Source organism: Mustela nivalis, assembly GCF_964662115.1.
Source record: "Mustela nivalis genome assembly, chromosome: 17".
Taxonomy (NCBI): Eukaryota; Metazoa; Chordata; class Mammalia; order Carnivora; family Mustelidae; genus Mustela; species Mustela nivalis.
The window spans coordinates 26,177,256-26,195,492 of NC_139036.1; the positions used below are offsets into that span (position 1 = coordinate 26,177,256).

General features: G+C 37.6%; 2 protein-coding genes across 11 annotated transcripts in view; both read left to right on the forward strand.

Annotated features, from left to right (window-relative positions):
* DDX52 (DExD-box helicase 52) overlaps nucleotides 1–2,341 on the forward strand; it is a gene marked incomplete at its 3' end in the record, with an annotated part of 8,921 nt that extends 6,580 nt beyond the window's left edge. The window contains exon 5 of the mRNA XM_082708528.1: nucleotides 2,261–2,341. Coding sequence (XP_082564654.1) covers nucleotides 2,261–2,341 — 81 coding nt within the window. The remainder of the gene's footprint in view (nucleotides 1–2,260) is intronic.
* A 215-nt stretch (nucleotides 2,342–2,556) lies between these two features.
* SYNRG (synergin gamma) overlaps nucleotides 2,557–18,237 on the forward strand; it is a 54,184-nt gene continuing 38,503 nt past the window's right edge. The window contains exons 1-8 of one of the 10 annotated variants that reach the window (XR_014304928.1): nucleotides 2,557–3,003; nucleotides 3,912–4,145; nucleotides 5,076–5,153; nucleotides 7,719–7,915; nucleotides 8,518–8,766; nucleotides 10,270–10,403; nucleotides 16,395–16,513; nucleotides 16,732–16,794. Coding sequence is in view for 9 of the 10 variants with exons in the window: in XM_082707447.1 (XP_082563573.1) it covers nucleotides 2,781–3,003; nucleotides 3,912–4,145; nucleotides 5,076–5,153; nucleotides 7,719–7,915; nucleotides 8,518–8,766; nucleotides 10,270–10,403; nucleotides 16,395–16,513; nucleotides 16,732–16,794 (1,297 nt within the window). In the remaining variant the exon portion in view is untranslated. The remainder of the gene's footprint in view (nucleotides 3,004–3,911; nucleotides 4,146–5,075; nucleotides 5,154–7,718; nucleotides 7,916–8,517; nucleotides 8,767–10,269; nucleotides 10,404–16,394; nucleotides 16,514–16,731; nucleotides 16,795–18,237) is intronic. The other 9 variants (XM_082707447.1, XM_082707442.1, XM_082707449.1 and 6 more) reach the window with 9 other exon arrangements.

The window sequence follows — 18,237 nt, forward strand, 5'->3', positions numbered from 1 at the left end:
GGTCAATTAATTTATGACAAACGAAGCGAGAGTACTCAGTGAGAAAAAGACAGTCTGTTCAATAAATGGTGTTGGGAAAACTGAACAGCCACATGCAAAAGAATGAATCCAGATTACTGTCTTATACACAAAAATTAACTCAAAATGGATTGAAGACTTGAATGTAAGACCTGAAACCATAAGACTCTTAGAAGAAAACATAGGTGGTAAACTTTCAACATTAGTTTTGGCAGTGATTTTTTTGGATCTGATTCCAAAATCAAACGCAACAAAAGAAAAATAAACAAGTGTAACAACATCAAGCTAAAATGTTTCTGCATAGCAGAGGAAACCATCAACGAAATGAAAAGGCAACCAACTGAATGGGAGAAAATATTTGCAAATCATATATCCATAAGGGTTGATATTCAAAATATACAAAGAACTCATACAGCTCAATAACAACAACAACAAAAATCTGATGAGAAAAAATGGGCAGAGGATCTGAATAGACATTTTGCCTAAGAAGACAAACAAAATGGTCCACAGGCACATGAAAAGATGCCCAACATCACTAATCATTAGGGAAATGCAAATCACATTGCAAACTATAATGAGATACCACCTAACACCTGTTAGAATGACTATTATAAAAAAAGACAAGAAACAATAATGTTGGCAAGGATGTGGGAAAAAGAGAACCCTCATGCCTTGTTGGTGGGAATGTAGGTTGGTTGGTACAGCCACTGTGGAAAACTGAAGATTCCTCAAAAAATTTAAAATAGAGCTACCGTATGATCCAGCAGTTCCACTACTGGGTGTTTATCCAAAGAAAATAAGAACACTAACTCATAAAATATATACACACCCCATGTTCATTGTAGCATTATTAAAAATAGCCAAGGTATGGAAGTAACCTAAGTGTGCATTGATGGATGAATTGGTAAAGAAGATATGGCTGACTACTACTCAGCCATAAAGAAGAATGGAATCTTGCCATTGGCAAAAACATGGATGGACCTTGAGGGTATTAGGCTAAGTGAAATAAGTCAGAGAAAGACAAATACCATCTGATTTCACTTGTGCCTGGAACCTGAAAAACAAAATGAAAGAAGGAGAATAGAATGGTAATTGACGGAGGAAAATGGGAGGTGGGTAAAATTGGTGAAGGTGGTGAAGAGGTTCAAACTTCAGCGTGAGGACTACAGTCAATATATAGTGCATATTTGAAAGTTGGCTCAGAATTCTCATTAAGAGGGGCCTGGGTGGCTCACTGGGTTAAAGCCTCTGCCTTCAGCTCAGGTCATGATCTTAGGGTCCTGGGATTGAGCCCCGCATTGGGGTCTCTGCTCGGCGGGGAGCCTGCTTCCTCCTCTCTCTCTGGCTGCCTCTTTGCCTACTTGTGATCTTTGTCTGTCAAATAAATAATGAAAAATCTTTTTAAAAAAAAGTTCTCATTAAGAGAAAAAATTTTTTTGTAACCTTGGTGACAAATGGTAGTTAGACTTATTGTGGTGATCATCTCACAGTGTATATACTGTTATGGAATCACTGTGTTGTACACCTGAAACTATGTAACTATATAGTTATAACTACCTGTATAACTATGTAGTTATATGTTAACTATGTAGTTATATAGGTAGTTATAACTATACAATTATAAACTATATAATATATATTAGCCATACCTCAACAACAACAAAAAAGGCAGGTTGAGAGGCACATGGTTCAGTTTGAAGCTGGCTGTGGATGATGGATGGGCAAAGCTAGAGATAGTCAGGGCTGATGTTACCTTCATCTGTGTATCTGTGTGTGACTCTAGTTTTTAAAAGTTGATTTATTTAAAATAAATTTTTTGGATTTTGAAAAAAGAATGTGAAGATGCAAAACCAATATTATTAAATGAAGTCCCTATAGGCAAGGCTTATTACATAAGTAAACCTCACATTTAACAGTAAAGAGCTGCAATGATGTATAGACTTTAGAGCCAAAGATCTTTTAAACATAGTCCTCAGTTGGGGTTTATCATCTTAAATTGACCTTTGAGTTGTTTGACTTAGCACTTTATGGTGTCCTGATTTTGGCTTTTTACGGTACCACCTCAGTATTTTGTTTACAATGTTCTGTAATTTTCATTTCTCAAGTGGTAACTTCACTGACGTGAACTATGTATGCAAAGTATATGGGTTAGGCGTGGTATATTTAAGATGACAAGAATGTATTATGCATTGTTTCTAACTGGCATAATGAAATTTAATCATCAGAGTACATATCTGTCCAGGATGTATTCAGCAGCATGAAGGAGGTAGGTTCTCTAAAATGTGGCACATACTGGTGTGAGAAATATTATCCAAACAACTGACTTGGGTGTCAAAAGTCATCACCACTTTGATGTAAACTGTTAGTGGTCTCGGGGACAAAACTGGTATGAACCTAATAAAAGAAGGAAGGGAATTTTGAGTTTAAATTTTTTTGTTTTTGAACAAAATGTAAAATACCTATAAAAATGCTTTTTGAAAGAAAAAAATTGTGTGTAAATAGACATCTAAGTGTTTTTCATTCATTTAATAATTCCATTTGACTCTCGTTGCATGTTAGTTCTTGTTCACCTCTGCTATTCATGTTTCAGTATATTCTTTTGGAATTGTACTACATCTTAATTTCTTTTTTCCTTGTTGATTTTCATTTCCGTGTGTTTCATTGCCATTTTCCATTTTGCAGATTATCCCACATCATCTCATTCTACTAAAACTGTCTCCCCATCATCTGCCTTTCTTGATGAAGAAGAATTCAGTGACTTTATGCAGGGGCCTGTTGAAGTGCCCACATGTGGTCCTTCTTCCACTTCCCAGCCTTTTCAGTCTTTCCATCCCACCACCCCACTTGGCCAGTTGCATACACAGAAGGCTGGAGCACAGCCTCTCCCTCCAGGTCAGATTCCAGTGTCTTTTGCCTTACATGGTATCCCTGGGCAAATTCCTTCTTTCTCTACTGCTGCAGCCTCATACAATGTACAGAAAGCAGGTAACTCCTAGAATATTAATGGAACCATTCTTAAGATAATCTTGGGTAATTTATTTCTCTTTTGTAAGTAAAATGATACACTGTTGTTGGTAAAGAAACATGTACCTGAATGTATGACTACTACTCAAATTCACTAAAATAAGAATCTAGTTTTTTTAATTCTGGGGGCCTCACATTCTAGAAAAATGTTTTAAAACTCTTGCTCTTAAATAAGGAGCTATTTAAACCATCTTTGAACTTTAAAAACAAATAGATTTCTACAAAGTACTCTTGTTTGAGAAAATCGCCAAAATTGAGAAAATCACCAATATTAGAATATTTCACTTTCTAAAGTGAAAGTGAAGTTACTTTCACTTTAGAAACTGTTCTCTCTGGTTCAGTGGTAGAGCACTTGGGGGTCAGAAGCCTGGGTTCCCTATTTATTGTCAGTGTGTCCTTGGACAAATCTTTAAACCTACCTTAGTTTAGCACTTGTGATGGGGAGGGTGGGGACAGTTAAACCTTCATTTCTGAGACATAGATCCTAGCAGACATATACTTAGTCCAAACTTCCTCAATAGGCAGATGTAGAAACACACCCAGAGATGACATGATTGGCCAGGGGCCCCCTAGTAGTGAGTAGAAGTGTCTCTATCTTGTGTAGGTCTCCAGAAGTAGCACCTCTTCCACTCTACCATTCTACCTGCCAGCCCATAGAATTCTTGAGAACTGAAGTAGGTAATGATATTTAAGTTCTCTAAAAAGCTCTAAAGTCTTTCAGGTCCTATACAAATGTGTAGTGATTGAATTATTTCAAAATTTACACTATGTGTGGCAGGGCCTACCCTTGAGAATCTGGGGATGGAAATGGATGGTTGAAAACAAATTTGCAATTATATACAAATTAACCCTTCATGCTGTTTGTTTAGGCCCTTCCTTGGAGGAGAAGCTCCTCGTATCTTGTGATATAAGTACGTCTGGGCAGGAACAAATTAAATTAAATACCTCTGAAGTTGGGCACAAAGCCCTAGGCCCAGGTTCCAGTAAGAACCATCCCAGTTTAACGACCAAAAACGGGGGTGCTGTAGATGGACGTGTAAGTGGTACCACCACTACAGAGGCAGAAAAGACTTCAGACCAAAACCTGTCCATTGAAGAGAGTGGTGAGCTCATGAAATATTCAGCAAAAAGTTGATTTAACCAAATATCGCTCAAATGCTAACACCTTAAGCATTAATCTTCAAATGAATGCTGCTTGATTTTGCTAATCAGTATTTTGCTTAAAATACTTCTAATGCATTCCTTTCTCCAATTAACCCCTACGATTTTGCTCTGAATTCTTTTGGCACAGTTATTCCTTTTAAAAATTTTGTGATAACCAGTTTTTCAAAATCAGAATCCTTCCTCATTTTAAATTCCTTTTCCTTTTATTTTATAAAAACTCTTTTTCCCGTCTTACACTTTCTGTTCTTCCATAAAGGTTGAAAGTTAAAATTTAACTGGAAAAGTCACCAATGAGAAATAGTTTTGTTTCTCTGAAATAAATCATGCACACTGCTGTCTAAAAAAATCCAAGTTTTTATAAACTCAGCTTGTAGAGATGAATTAGAATTTGCGTGGCCTAAGAGACAAACTTTTAGAGGATTTTTCTGAACAAAATAAAAATAAAAAATCCTATACATCTAAGGCAGCAGTGTCATCATATTCAGGTAAAAAAAAAAATCAGACTTTGCAAAGAAATATTATTAAAAGCTGCAAGGAAAGCTTGAGCAATTACATTTTTTTCACGTGTGTAATTTTTAAACTACCCGATGTTATGTTTTCTCCTTTAATTTATAATACATGTGAAATGTTGCAAGCCTCCTGTGATTCAGAATTTTGGTTTGGTACATCTTAGTTTTTTTTTTGCTTTCTCTTTAGGACATAATTAATGTACAAGAGTTGTTTAGAAACCAAATCTTTTAATCGTATTGGTGACTTTTTTTTAGTATCTTCGGCCAGCACTCTTCTTATATAAAAGGGTGACTCAGTGCAGTTTCCCCATCTTCTGCATGGATTGTTAGGTACGTTAAATAACGTCTCTTATCTCCTAGGTGTGGGAGTATTTCCCTCACAGGATCCCGTTCAGCCCAGAATGCCTCCTTGGATTTGCAATGAGAGTTTGGTTCCAGGTAAGAAAGCTGCTTTGTCCAGCATTCCCATCTGGATATTTTACTTTAAGTGTTGAAAACAGAGTTGTGGATATTTACTCTTGTGGTTACAAAATATGCAGAAGGAATTTTAATATTTTTCTTGTTTATTTTTTTCTGAAAAAGTACAGAAAATTTAAAAGATCTGATGTTTAAGACAGCCTTATATGTAAAATAGCTATATAAATGTGGGAGAAATGTTTTGCATTAATATTTTATTGACCATCATAGACTTTTATTTCTAAAAGCTTTGCTTAGATTTATCATGCTTTAAAAGATATTTTTATTTCATAGATTATTAATAACCTCTCAAGAATAGTACCAATAAGGGTGCCTGGGTGGCCCAGTTGGTTAATTGTCTGCTTTTGGCTCAAGTCATGATCTCAGGGTCCTGGGACTGAGTCCCACGTCAGGCTCAGTGTTCAGTGGGGAGGCTGCTGCTTCCTCTTTTCTGCTGCTCCCCCTGCTTGTGCTCTCTTTGTCTCTCAAATAAATGTATAAAATCTTTAAAAAAAAGGGATGCCTGGGTGGCTCAGTTGGTTGGACAATTGCCTTCGGCTCAGGTCATGATCCTGGAGTCCCCGGATCAAGTCCCGCATCGGGCTCCCAGCTCCATGGGGAGTCTGCTTCTCTCTCTGACCTTCTCCTCATTAATGCTCTCTCTCACTGTCTCTCTCTCAAGTAAATAAATAAAATCTTTAAAAAAAAAAAAAGTAGTACTAATACATTTAATGTAATTTTCTGAACTCATGGTGATTTTATATTTTAAAGTATATTTGTCTTATGATATATGATATTATATGAAGGGGCGCCTGGGTAGCTTAGTTGTTAAGCGTCTGCCTTTGGCTCAGATCATGATCCCAGGGTCCTGGGGTAGAGCCCTGCATCAGGCTCCCCTGCTCAGCAGGGAGCCTACTTCTTTCTCTCCCATCCCACTCCCCCTGCTTGTGTTCCCTCTCTTGCTGCTGCATCTCTGTGTCAAATAAATAAATAAATAATCTTTTTTTTTTGTGAACTAAAAGACCAACTGGCATTTTTTTCAACATTGGAAGGTGGTGTTTACTTTTTACTTTAGGTATATTTTTACTGCTGAGCAAAAAAAAAAAAAAAAAAAAAAAAACCCTTAGGTGCATATGTTGTGATTGCATTCAGTTGCTATGAGGAAATAACTCTATTGAGCTGTGGCTGATGCACCCACAGTAATGACGATTATAGCAGCATGTGTTAATGGGTCTTAATATATTGTAACATGTGTGATTTGCTCTATTTTGCCAATCCCTGAAAACTGCATAAAAGTAGGTTTTCTTCCAAGTGCCCATTAGACAATCTGCATCTTCTTCCTCTCTGTGTTCAAGCCAAACAAACAGAGCCCAGATCCAGTATATTTTGAGTTCCTTCCATTTTCTGCCAGCTTGTATTTCTTTCTCCCTCCTTCCAAACATACATGCACACATTATTTCCTAGCCAAAATATGTGTTTTTATAGCCAGCCTACTAACCTATAATCCATATTTAAATCCTGGATATAAATTTTTTGCTTTAAACATTTTTTTTTCTGTCTGCCTTAGCCCTACCCACTGTCATCCTCCAAAACGCCTCTTAAGTAGGATTGCCAGATTTAGCAAATATCATATACAACATCCATTCAATTTTGAATTTCAGATAAATACTAAATAACTGTTTAGTATAAAAGTATGTCCTGTGTGATATTAACATCCTTTATTTTATATGGCAACCTCATCTCTAAGAACCTTTCTCATTTTGTCCTTTGGAAACCCCATTTGTTGTGGAAAAATTCCTCAGCAATCCCTTCCCTTTTTTCTTTTTTATTTATTTATTTTTTAAGAAGATTTATTTATTTATTTGACAGAAAGAGATCACAAGTAGGCAGAGAGGCAGGCAGAGAGAGAGGGAGGAAGAAACAGGATCCCTGCTGAGCAGAGAGCTGAAGCTAGACTGGATCCCAGGAGCTTCAGACCACAACCCAAGCCAAAGGCAGAGGCCCCAACCCACTGAGCCACCCAGGCACCCCTCCCATCCCTTTTTTTTCAAACATGTATTCTGCTCTATCAACTTAACTGAAAGTTGCTTTCTCTGAAGGCTCTATTCCTGTAGTACCTTACCCAGTGCTGTTTTTGCTCAGAGCCTCTAACCCACTGGGGGAGGAGACAGGTGGTACTGGTATAGTTCTCGCCTCCCCACTGCTATTTTCAGACTCTTCCCACCACCATTACTCTACAGCTCTGTTGATACTGCCTCTGTCTTAGTATCGTTACTGTCTTCTCTTGAGCACTAAGACTTTCTCTGACTCTTAGCCCCAAATCTTCATCTTTGGGACCAAGTTCCAACCTGTCTTCTAAGCTGCAGACTCTCTTTTTATGTTGGATAATTCCGCTTGAATAATCTTTACAGCAGTTCAAACCCTGACATGGCTTCGGTTCTGTTAAAGCAGTTTGACTAAGGATTATTCTTGTGTCAGCAACAAGGGCAACCAAGAGCAGTCACCTTTAATATGTTTACATTTGTAATCTGGTCTTTCCCTTGATAGATGCCTATAAGAAAATTTTAGAAATCACAATGACTCCAACTGGAATAGATACTGCTAAACTTTATCCCATTCTGATGTCGTCTGGACTTCCCAGGGAAACTCTTGGACAGATATGGGCCTTAGCTAATCGAACTACACCTGGCAGACTGACTAAGGAAGAGCTTTATACTGTTCTCGCCATGATAGCGGTAACACAGGTAGATGTTGTTTCTTAAGTTAGAGCAAAAACTTTTCAATATAAATCCTATTGACTACAGTGTTGAAGAACTTCCTGTATGTCAAAATTTAGATTATTTTTAGGATACAGTACTTCAAAATGTACAGTTTTATATGCACATTCTAGCAGTATATTCCTTTGTTTAAAGACTGTTTAGTGTATTAACATTCTCTGATCTAACTGTACCCTTTCTGAACTTGAAAGTTATTTAGTAATAGATGAAATTACACTTCTTGTTTTTGAAGGCCTTGTTTAAAATTCCTTAAATATAAAGTATTCTTGGTCTGGTAGCAGTTTTTCTCATAATACAAAATCATTTTAAATGATTCGATTATAATGAATCAGCCGAACTTGTCAGAGAGTACAGTGTCACCATTGAGCTGTGTTAACCATTTCTTTGCCTGATACTAGGTTTACATGACCTTGTAAGTTATTTTCTTGTATCAAATTCATGAGTTTTGGAACTCCCAGTTGGAAAGCTTTCAGAACTACTTGTATATTTAGGTCTCCCTTTGCTGAATTTAGATTGTATGTGGTTTGCAATCCCTTAAAATGTTCCCATTTTCCTTCTATTCTGTATAGAGGGGTGTTCCTGCCATGAGTCCTGATGCTTTAAGTCAATTTCCAGCCGCTCCTATTCCAACTTTAAGTGGCTTTCCTATAACTTTGCCTACTGGGGTGAGTCAGCCAACTGGGATGTCTTCAGGCCCTGCAGGCTCCATACCCCTCAACCTCGGACAGCCAGTTATGGGCATTAACCTTGTTGGACCAGTTGGGGGAGCTGCAGCCCAGGCTTCTAGTGGCTTCATGTCATCTTACCCTGCAAATCAGGTAAGTGGAGAAGCTGTGTATATTCCAAATAATCCCTGAAGGTGAATCTGGACAGCTTTTTTTCCAAGGATGCAGAGAAGATTGTTGTATTATAATGGACACTGGAGGTGAAAATTAAACAGTAGTAAAACAAAACAAAATTTAATTTCTCATTGTTTTAAAAAAATGAAGAAATTTCTTGCACCTTAAGGAATTTGAATTTTGGCTAAAAGTTTATATAGTTCTTTTTAGTATATTCATTTTAAGCATCAAGCTTAATGAGGTTAACTAAATTCCTAGACTGTGTCTTTTGGAAGAGCTACTAAACCTGAAATTCAAATGTTTCCATTTATTTTTCACTTCTCAGATTAGCAAAAAGTTTAGAAAACATAATAGTGTCAGGGAAAATGGTTTGCTGGTACAGCCTTCTTGGAAGGCAGGTTTGGCAATAGCTACCCAAATTATAAATGTCTGTATTTTCTGACCTCGCAGTCACACTGTTAGGAATCTGTCCCATAGAAATAGTAACTCAGATGAACAAAAATATGCAAGGATATTTTTCACAGCATTGTTTGTTAGAGTAAAAAGTTAGAAATAACTAAATGTCCCTCAGAGGAAGGAAGGTTAAATAAATTTGGCTTCATCCATATAGTGGTAAACTATTTTATCATTAAAATGAATGAACTACTACATGTACAACATGCAAAAAATGTCCACGTTATAATTGCATCTTTTTTTTTCAAGTGCAGAACAATGTAGTATAAGCTCATTTTTCTGTAAAACAAGTGAACTGTTCACAGTTCTTAACTTTCGAGCATGTGATTAGGAGTCAGTGTTCATTGTTGATTTTATACATATTTTAATGGATTATAACAAGTTTGTATCACTTTTGTAATTCACATCATGTATAAAATGTTTTTTAAAGATGGCAGGTTCTCAGTAATAAATGTGATTTAGCTGTTTTTATAATTTTTTTTTATTAACATATAATGTATTATTAGCCCCAGGGGTACAGGTCTTTGAATCGCCAGGTTTACACACTTCATAGCACATATGATTCAGCTATTTTAAAATTGTGTAGATTAGTTCGTTTGCCAGAAAGTTAGTTCTTGTCTTGTATCTAAAAATACAGGACGGGGGTACCTGGGTGGCTTAGTCGGTTAAGCTTCTGACTTGATTTTGGCTCAAGTCGTGATTTTATGGGTGAGATTGAGCCATGTGTCAGGCTCCACACTGGGGGTGAAGTCTGCTTAAGATTCTGTCTCTCTCTCCCTCTCCCTTTGACCCTCCCACCACCCCACCCTGCCCCCGCAAAAAAAAATACAAGACAGATTCTTGCTTTGGATACTGGAGTTGTGTTATATCTAAAGTGTGTTCTTCTAAAATTAGATAGTCATGCTTACCTAATTTAGGTACCTAAACTGGGAGATTTAAAAGGTAGTTTTTGAGTTTGACAGTTGTAAATTTGTTATTTACTCTTGTATCAATTCAATCTCTCTATTTAAATGTCCTCTATAAACGTAGGTGGTAAAACCAGAAGAAGACGACTTCCAGGATTTTCAAGATGCTTCTAAGTCAGGCTCCCTTGATGACTCATTCACTGATTTCCAGGAGTTGCCTGCTTCTTCAAAAACAAGTAATTCCCAGCATGGAAACAGGTAGAAAACAGTTGGATATAGTTAACATTTGTTTAATAATTGAGAAAGGGGCATCTATAGTGAGAAGCCTACGTAAGAAAGTTAAGACTTCTTACTCTCGTGCTTTCCTTGATTATTCTCTCTTTATTATTGTTTTACCCTTGAAACTTTTCTCCGCATTGTCCACCCAAAACTTCAGCACTACCATTTCCTCCCAGTACACACCACTTGCCAATATTTTTTTCTTTGCCTGTGCTATAAGCCTGATTACAGGGGCGCCTGCCTTCAGCTCAGGTCATGATCTCAGGGTCCTTGGATTGAGCCCTGCATCACATCGCATCATCAGGCTCTCTGCTCAGCGGGAAGCCTGCTTCCTCCTCTTTCTCTGACTGCCTCTCTGCCTACTTGTGATCTCTGTCTTTCAAATAAATAAAATCTTTAAAAAAAGTAAAATTTATAAACCTGATTATAAAAATAAACCTGATTATAGCCGAGTGTACCTGTATGGTGATGACTTCATGTTCTCTTATCAGAAGCAAGTCATTGGCTGTTGAAAAGTTTTTTAGACAGGGCCACATAATATGATATTTTTACAGTATAACATGCTGTTGATTTTCCACAGAAATAATAATTCAGAAATCTAAATGTGATTATTTATTCATTTCTCCTTTATGTTTGATATCAGTGACTTTTAGGCCTTCAGATTTCTGTTCATTTTTTTGCATATATAGTTACATAACTGTTTCTGTAATGCTTGTGTACTAGCTTCACTTTTAGGTTATGGTAACTGACTCAATATGTTGCCAGCACCTTTCCATCATTTTTTAAAAGTTTTTAGGGGTGCCTGGGTGGCATTGGGCTCCCTGCTCAGAAGGTTGTCTGCTTCTTCTCCCTCTCGCCCTCCTTGTTCTCTCTCTCTTTCTCTCAAATATATAAAACCTTAAAAAAAAAAAAAAAGTTTTTAGATACTACTTCTTCCATAGAGTAGAATATACCAGACTTTGAGCAAGCAGTTAGGAATTTCTCTGGTTATTTTTGGAACTTGTTTCTGTTTGGATACGTTTACCATTTCTCTTACGTTCCTGTTTATGCAGTATCATTTATCTTTTCCATTTTAACCAATTGATTATCTCTTAATGCTTCCTGCGTATACACTGTAACAAGAACTAAGGGATAGGCTTTGTAGGTAACTACAAATTAAGAAAAGAGGGGTGCCTGGGTGGCTCAGTTGTTAAATGTCTGTCTCCGGCTCAGGTCATGATTGCAGGGTCCTGGCATCGAGCCCCACATCAGGCTCCTTGCTCAATGGGAAGCCTGCTTCTCCCTCTTCTACTTCCCCTGCTTATGTTTCCGCCTCTGGCTGTCTCTCTTTCTCTCTCAAATAAATAAATAAAATCTTTTTTTTAAAATTTAAAAAACAGATTAGGAAAAGAATTATTATCCTGATTTTAAGAATTTGTCAGGTAACCATAAGTGCCACAGAGGAGAAACATTTGAAGGGTGGGACTATAAAATAACAGTGATTTCCAAACCCACTACAGTGGCACACAGTTAACCAATAGATACATAATAATACTTCTTTCTCCTGTCTCTCCCTTCAAACAAAATATATATGTTCTACTCTCTAGAACCTACCTGAATGACCCAGGGCATCTGCTGTTACCTGCATAACATTAGATTCAGTGTTTTCCTACTCAAAGCAAAATAAAAATGTGTTAAAAATCACTGTTCCCTTCCTTGGTGAATCAGGTCACCATATCCAGTCACCAAATCAGAAACATGTCCTTTATCTTTAGTTCTGTGCTCTCTCCTTTACCACCACCAACTCTGTCAGCTCTGCTTGGCATGGAAAAAGGCTGGATGTGCTCTTGCCCCTGCCTGTCCTCTCGACCGTTGCTCTTCCCCCACAGCTTATGCTCCAGCTGTGCCATGAGGACTCTGCACTGATCGTACTTTTTCAGGTTTCTGACCTTTACCCTTCTTCAATCTGAAATTCTCTCAAGAGTTCTTTCTGGTTCTACTTCAAAAATCAGTTTAACATAGGAAGTGTTTACTAACCTCTCTGCATCAGTTGGCACCTCAAAGATGAGGGCCCTCCCTCTTTACTGCCCTGGTGCCTCATAGATGTCTGGGCCCCGATGACTGGTTTATCTGTTTCCCTTACTAGGCATTGTACTTGATGAAGGTCTTTCCTGGCAATATTTGTAGTCCCTAGGAATATTATGTAATTAATAAAGGATTATTGAATGAAGGTGTTGCAGTATGTAGGTTATAAACCAAATTAGTGGTTTACTCCTCCGGGGAAAGAAAAAAAACCCTTAGTGGGTGAAGTTGAAGTTTGGGCATAGAAAGCTTTAAGATGTTGGCCTAGTACAAGATTCATGGGATATTAGCAATTTTGTGTGGCATTATCTCCACATAATAGTTTACTTTCATACACAGTCATACTCTGTAGGCTTTTTTTTTTTTTTTTCAGTTCTGACTTGATTACTTCCATGCTTACATGAAAACATTTTGCTCATGTCTAAGAATCCACACTCATTGTTTATTTACACATTGAAAAACATTTACTTACCATCTGCTATATGCCAGACACTGGGGTAGGCACCAGAACTATAAAAGCAGAAAATGCAGTTCCTGCTATAAAGAAGCTTAGTTTTATCTGGGTATTTATAGTATCTGATAAAAAATTCTCTTAGAATTGGTCCTTCAGTCTTTTTTTGTGTGTGTGTACCTGTATAATGAATTCCCTAGTTTGTGATTTATATTCCATATTATGAGTTTATTTTAAAGGGTTGTTTGTTAAATGATGATATAAATGGCTAAGGCTAGGTGAGCATTTTTTTTTTTTTTTTAACAGGCTCCATACCCAGTGTGGAGCCCATCACAGGACTTGATCTCAGGACCCTGAGACCAAGACCTGAGCTAAGACCAAGACTTGGACTCTTAAAGGATTGAACTACCCAGACACCCCTTGGGCAGCACTTTTAAGCAAAAAATGGGTATTATTTGTCTGACAAGATGAAAAGCCAAGTAAGGTGTTAGAAGTAGGCTGGGGTGGAGACTCCTGTTAGTCTGTGAAAAAAAAAAATCTCAGTTAAGGTCAGCACCAATGTGGGATGGCTTATGATTTGTGACGTAATTTGTAAAGTATTTTAGAGATAAGAAGTGGCCTGAGGAAAGGGATCCCGGCTACTGTGTGGGGTAAATTCAACTGCCATAGTAATCCTATGATGAGATGATGAGAGTACTCTGGGTTTAGAGTCAGGCACTGAAAAGTGTGCGCTTGAGAAATTGGTCAGACTCAGTGTCGAACTGAGTGTCAGAGGAGAAATAGCACTTGAATCAGCATGAAAGGGAATGTGGAAGTCAGCAGTGTCGTTCATTTATCCATTCCCAAAATACTTAACTGTGAGCCAGCACTGGGGAGCCTGGAACAGGAAACACCACAGACCAAGGATAAAAGAGTTCAAAAAGGATTAAGGTGGAGGGGTTTTGAATTGGTTAGCCTCATTTTACTTTTTAAGTGACAGTATTTAGTGTGGTGTCTGTCCGATCATATTGGGGTTGGGGGGTCCCCAAATGTGAGGTGATAATCAGGTGGAGGCCAGTGTACGGGCGGTGAAAGGATTCCCCCCAGGCAGAACAAAGGAAATAGAAGTTTATTGAATACACTGCAAGGGAGCAGCAGGCTGGACTGCAAAGGAGAGACCACCAGGCAGTGGATAGGAGCTGTTTTTATTTATGGGTTTTTTTTTTTTAATTTTTAATTTTTTAAAAGATTTTTATTTATTATTTGACAGAGATCACAAGTAGACAGAGAGGCAGGCAGAGAGGAGGAACAGGCTCCCCGCTGAGCAGAGAGCCTGACGTGGGGGCAGGGGGAGGGGGCACTCTATCCCAGGACTCTGGGATCACCACCAGAGCCGAAGGCAGAGGCTTTAAACCACTGAGCCACCCAGGCTCCCCATGGGAGCTATTTTTGAAGGGGGAAGGTGGGGTAGTGTAGCCACAAATGGAATTTTCCCTATTTAGTGATGTTGCCAAATAGCCCATTGGTCTGTTAGGGCCTGTGGATGTTTTGAGCAGAGGGCTTGTCTCTACTCGGCCAGGTGGTCACTGTGGGCCCTTTTGCCTTGATTAAGTTTCCATGACTCAAGCCTGTTTAGCAGGCTTGCATTTAACAGGGTAAACAACTCAGTAAAATCATCAATGACAGCCACATGCAGTGAGTGTAAAACAAATGGACACACTGAGAAAAAGCAAAATACTTTTTTTTTTTTGGTGGCCAAATTCTAAGTCTTATCTTTCAACAGAATGCCTCGTCTTATTAAAAGAATGTATCTCTCTCACTGAGTATCTTTCACTAGTATTAAAAAGTAGAAATAACAGTTTTCATATTTGGAATAGATAAATACTTTATGTAACTGGCCTAAACACTGTCAGGGTGATTACAGTTTGTTTGTTTTTTTTTCCCCCAAGAATTTCAGATAATTAAAATGAATTATTCATTTGTAATATGCAAAATATTACAGTCTGAGTCAGCAAGTTTTTTTTTTTGAGTGGAATTTTATTTTGTTAACTTCAATCAGTATTTCATTACCTTGAAGGTCCTCTATTTTTTTCCAATCCTGAAAATAATTTTAAAATTAATAAAAATCAATTATAGGTCATATTTAGTAGATCTTACCAGTGGGCTTTACAAGGCTGTAACTGAAGTTGGCAGTTCAAGAAAAACAAATAGGTTGTTCAACTTTGTGATTTTTTTCCCCCTCAAGCATTAATTACTTTTATTTATATGTAACATTCTGCTCAATGAGTTGTAGTTTAATTGTTTATGGAGCTTAAAAAATCCACCTATAATGTATAGATGATGACCTGTTTGTCAAGATCAAATACATTGCAGCTGTTTGGTAGTGGTGTGAAATTATAATATTTCATAGCACTAAGTCCTATAGCACTGTGGACCTTTATTAGCATGCATGTGCGGGAGCTGGGTTTTTTACCTTGCTTGTAGGCCGCTGATAAGACGATTTAAATGACTGTGGAAGATTTTTGCTTCAGGGCAAAGAACTCAATAGAAATCCATTTATATAACTTGTGTGTGTGGTATTGAATGACACAAACTAGTGGTGGAACGTAGTCATTCATATGTAAAGTTGTTCTTCCAGGGAGCTGTCTGGGTGTGATAAGAAAAAAGGGGGGGCAGTGCTTTTATAGTGTGTGTTTAAGCCATCCAAGAATTACCCACACAGATAGTACTCATTATACTATTTTTCCATCCAGCGAGAAATATGTCCACAGGCAAAAGTATCTTTATCTAATTTTGAAGTGAATGTTGTTTTGCTACAAAGATAGCTTCTGGAAGCGCTGATGTGATCCTTGTAAAAATGTAAATTGTATTAACTCTACTGCTGCTTATCAGATGTGTGAACTTCTGCCAGTAAGCAATGCAGTAAGATCAAATAAGAACAATTTACATCTTGGCCTGAACATTTCATAAACAGATGTTTATCTTAACTATTCTACCTCTGTAGTCTGAACTCATTTCAAAGAATAATTTATATTAAGGTTAACAGAATTTACTCTAAAATATTGGGTGTACATATTTGGAACAGTTCACTTTTGCCACTTTACGGACCTTAAGTTAAAATTCTAGGAGGTCATCATTCTAAGAGAATCTATTCCCAGTGCCATTCCAACTGTTTTTGTGGCTTACGGAGATGATTAGATGGTCAGTGTAGGTCTGACCCCTCTTCAGATAATCAAGCAAAGAATTATCACATGGGTGGTGTGTCAGTATATTTTTCCAAGAAAAAAGGATGTTTAAAAAAAAAAAAGAGCGTTCTCCCTTCTGTGGTGAATATAAATAGTTTCTAACTTTTAAAGCAAGGAGCCATGAGTTTTAACCAGGTAGTACCTATTTACCATTTCAATCCTAAACTTCTACTTGATGATAAGGGAAGGATTCAGTGTTCTTGTCATTAAGAAACATTTCATTTTCCCTTATAGTGCCCCTTCTTTGTTGATGCCACTTCCTGGAACTAAAGCATCAGCTTCGATGGATAAATATGCTGTGTTTAAAGGAATTGCAACTGAGAAGTCCTCTGAAAATACTATTCCATTTGGAGGTAAAAACACATTGTCAATTCATAAACCTATGAAGGTAAACCCATTTTAGTGGTGACCTTTTGTGAGAAATGTATAAAATGCTTACACCATGTGTCAAGTATGTATGACTAATCCAATCTGCCTTACTTACTTCCTTGAGTTTTAATATCAAGATTCCTAAACTTTTTTTTTTTTAAAGATTCCTAAACTTAATGGACTTTTTGTCTTTTCATCACAGAGCCTGGTGATAAATACAGTGCTTTCAGAGAACTCGAACAGACAGCAGAGAGTAAATCTTCAGGTAAGCTTTTGATTCCTTAAATGGATAAATTACTTCTGGGTTTTTTTTTTTTAATTTATTTATTTTAAGTAACCTCTACACAGATTACAAGTAATCTCTACATGGGGCTTGAACTCGTGGCCCCAAGATCAAGAGTTGCATGTTCCTCTAAGCCAGCCAGGTACCCCTCGTTTTTTAATAAAAGATATTTTTAAGTTATTTTATTAACATATAATGTATTATTTGCCCCAGGGGTACAGGTATGTGAATCATGGTTCTTTCAGTGATACTTCTGAACATGTCTTTGTAATATTATGTGTAAGAGGATTTTTTGGCTTTGTGCCACTAGAAATTATAAGAAGCAAAATATGGTTCAGCTATTGGAAATTATTTTCTAAAATTAAGGGCAAACCCCCAATTGAGGCAATTTCTTTTTTCTTTTTTTTTTTCTCAAGATTTTATTTATTTATTTGACAGAGATCACAAGTAGGCAGAGGGGCAGGCAGAGAGAGAGGAGGAAGCAGACCCCCCACTGAGGAGGGAGCCCGATGTGGGGCACCATTTGGGGCTCTATCCCCTGACCCTGGGATCATGACCTGAGCTGCAGGCAGAGGCTTTAACCCACTGAGCTACCCAGGCGCCCTGAGGCAATTTCTTTTGAATCTAGTGTGTTCTCTTTCACTGGAAGCCTTCAAGCCAAGTTAGACTTCTGTATCAAATGGAGGGCTCTGACTGGTCTCCTTTATTTTAATGTTCAACAAGAACTTGAACTGTTTTCAGTCTGTGGACTATGCAAAAGGTAGCAACCAGTCTTTTTAAGATTTTCAGAATTGGCTATAATTTAATAAGATAAGAGGAATTTATAGATGGGCTTAGAGTAGAAGGGAATATAGAATGATAGTTTGAGAGCCATATGTATAAAGACTGGAAGTTGTATTTGTGGTTAAAAACTAACCTGATATGTAGGGTTTAGATAATCCATAGATAATCCATAATGGACATAATCCATTATGTCCTTCCAAGTTTAGCTGCACATGCTATGATATCTGTATACTCTCAGGAGGATTTCTTCCTGAGTACAGTGCCATCCATATTCTACGTTTGTGTACTGAGTGCTCAAATTTGGAACATTCTTTGATAATCATTTGTTCTCACCCTTCTGTCCAAGAGGGTGGGAGTGGGCAGGGGAAGTGAGAGGAGATAATAGGAAAGGTAATGTATGTGTGAAAGTTCAAGGAATAAGTGTACTTCTTTTTTTTTTTTTTTTTTTTTTTTTTTTTTTTTTAAAGATTTTATTTATTTATTTGACAGAGATGACAAGCAGGCAGAGAGGCAGGCAGAGAGAGAGGAGGAAGCAGGCTCCCTGCTGAGCAGAGAGCCCGATGCGGGGCTCGATCCCAGGACCCTGGGATCATGACCTGAGCCGAAGGCAGCGGCTTAACCCACTGAGCCACCCAGGCGCCC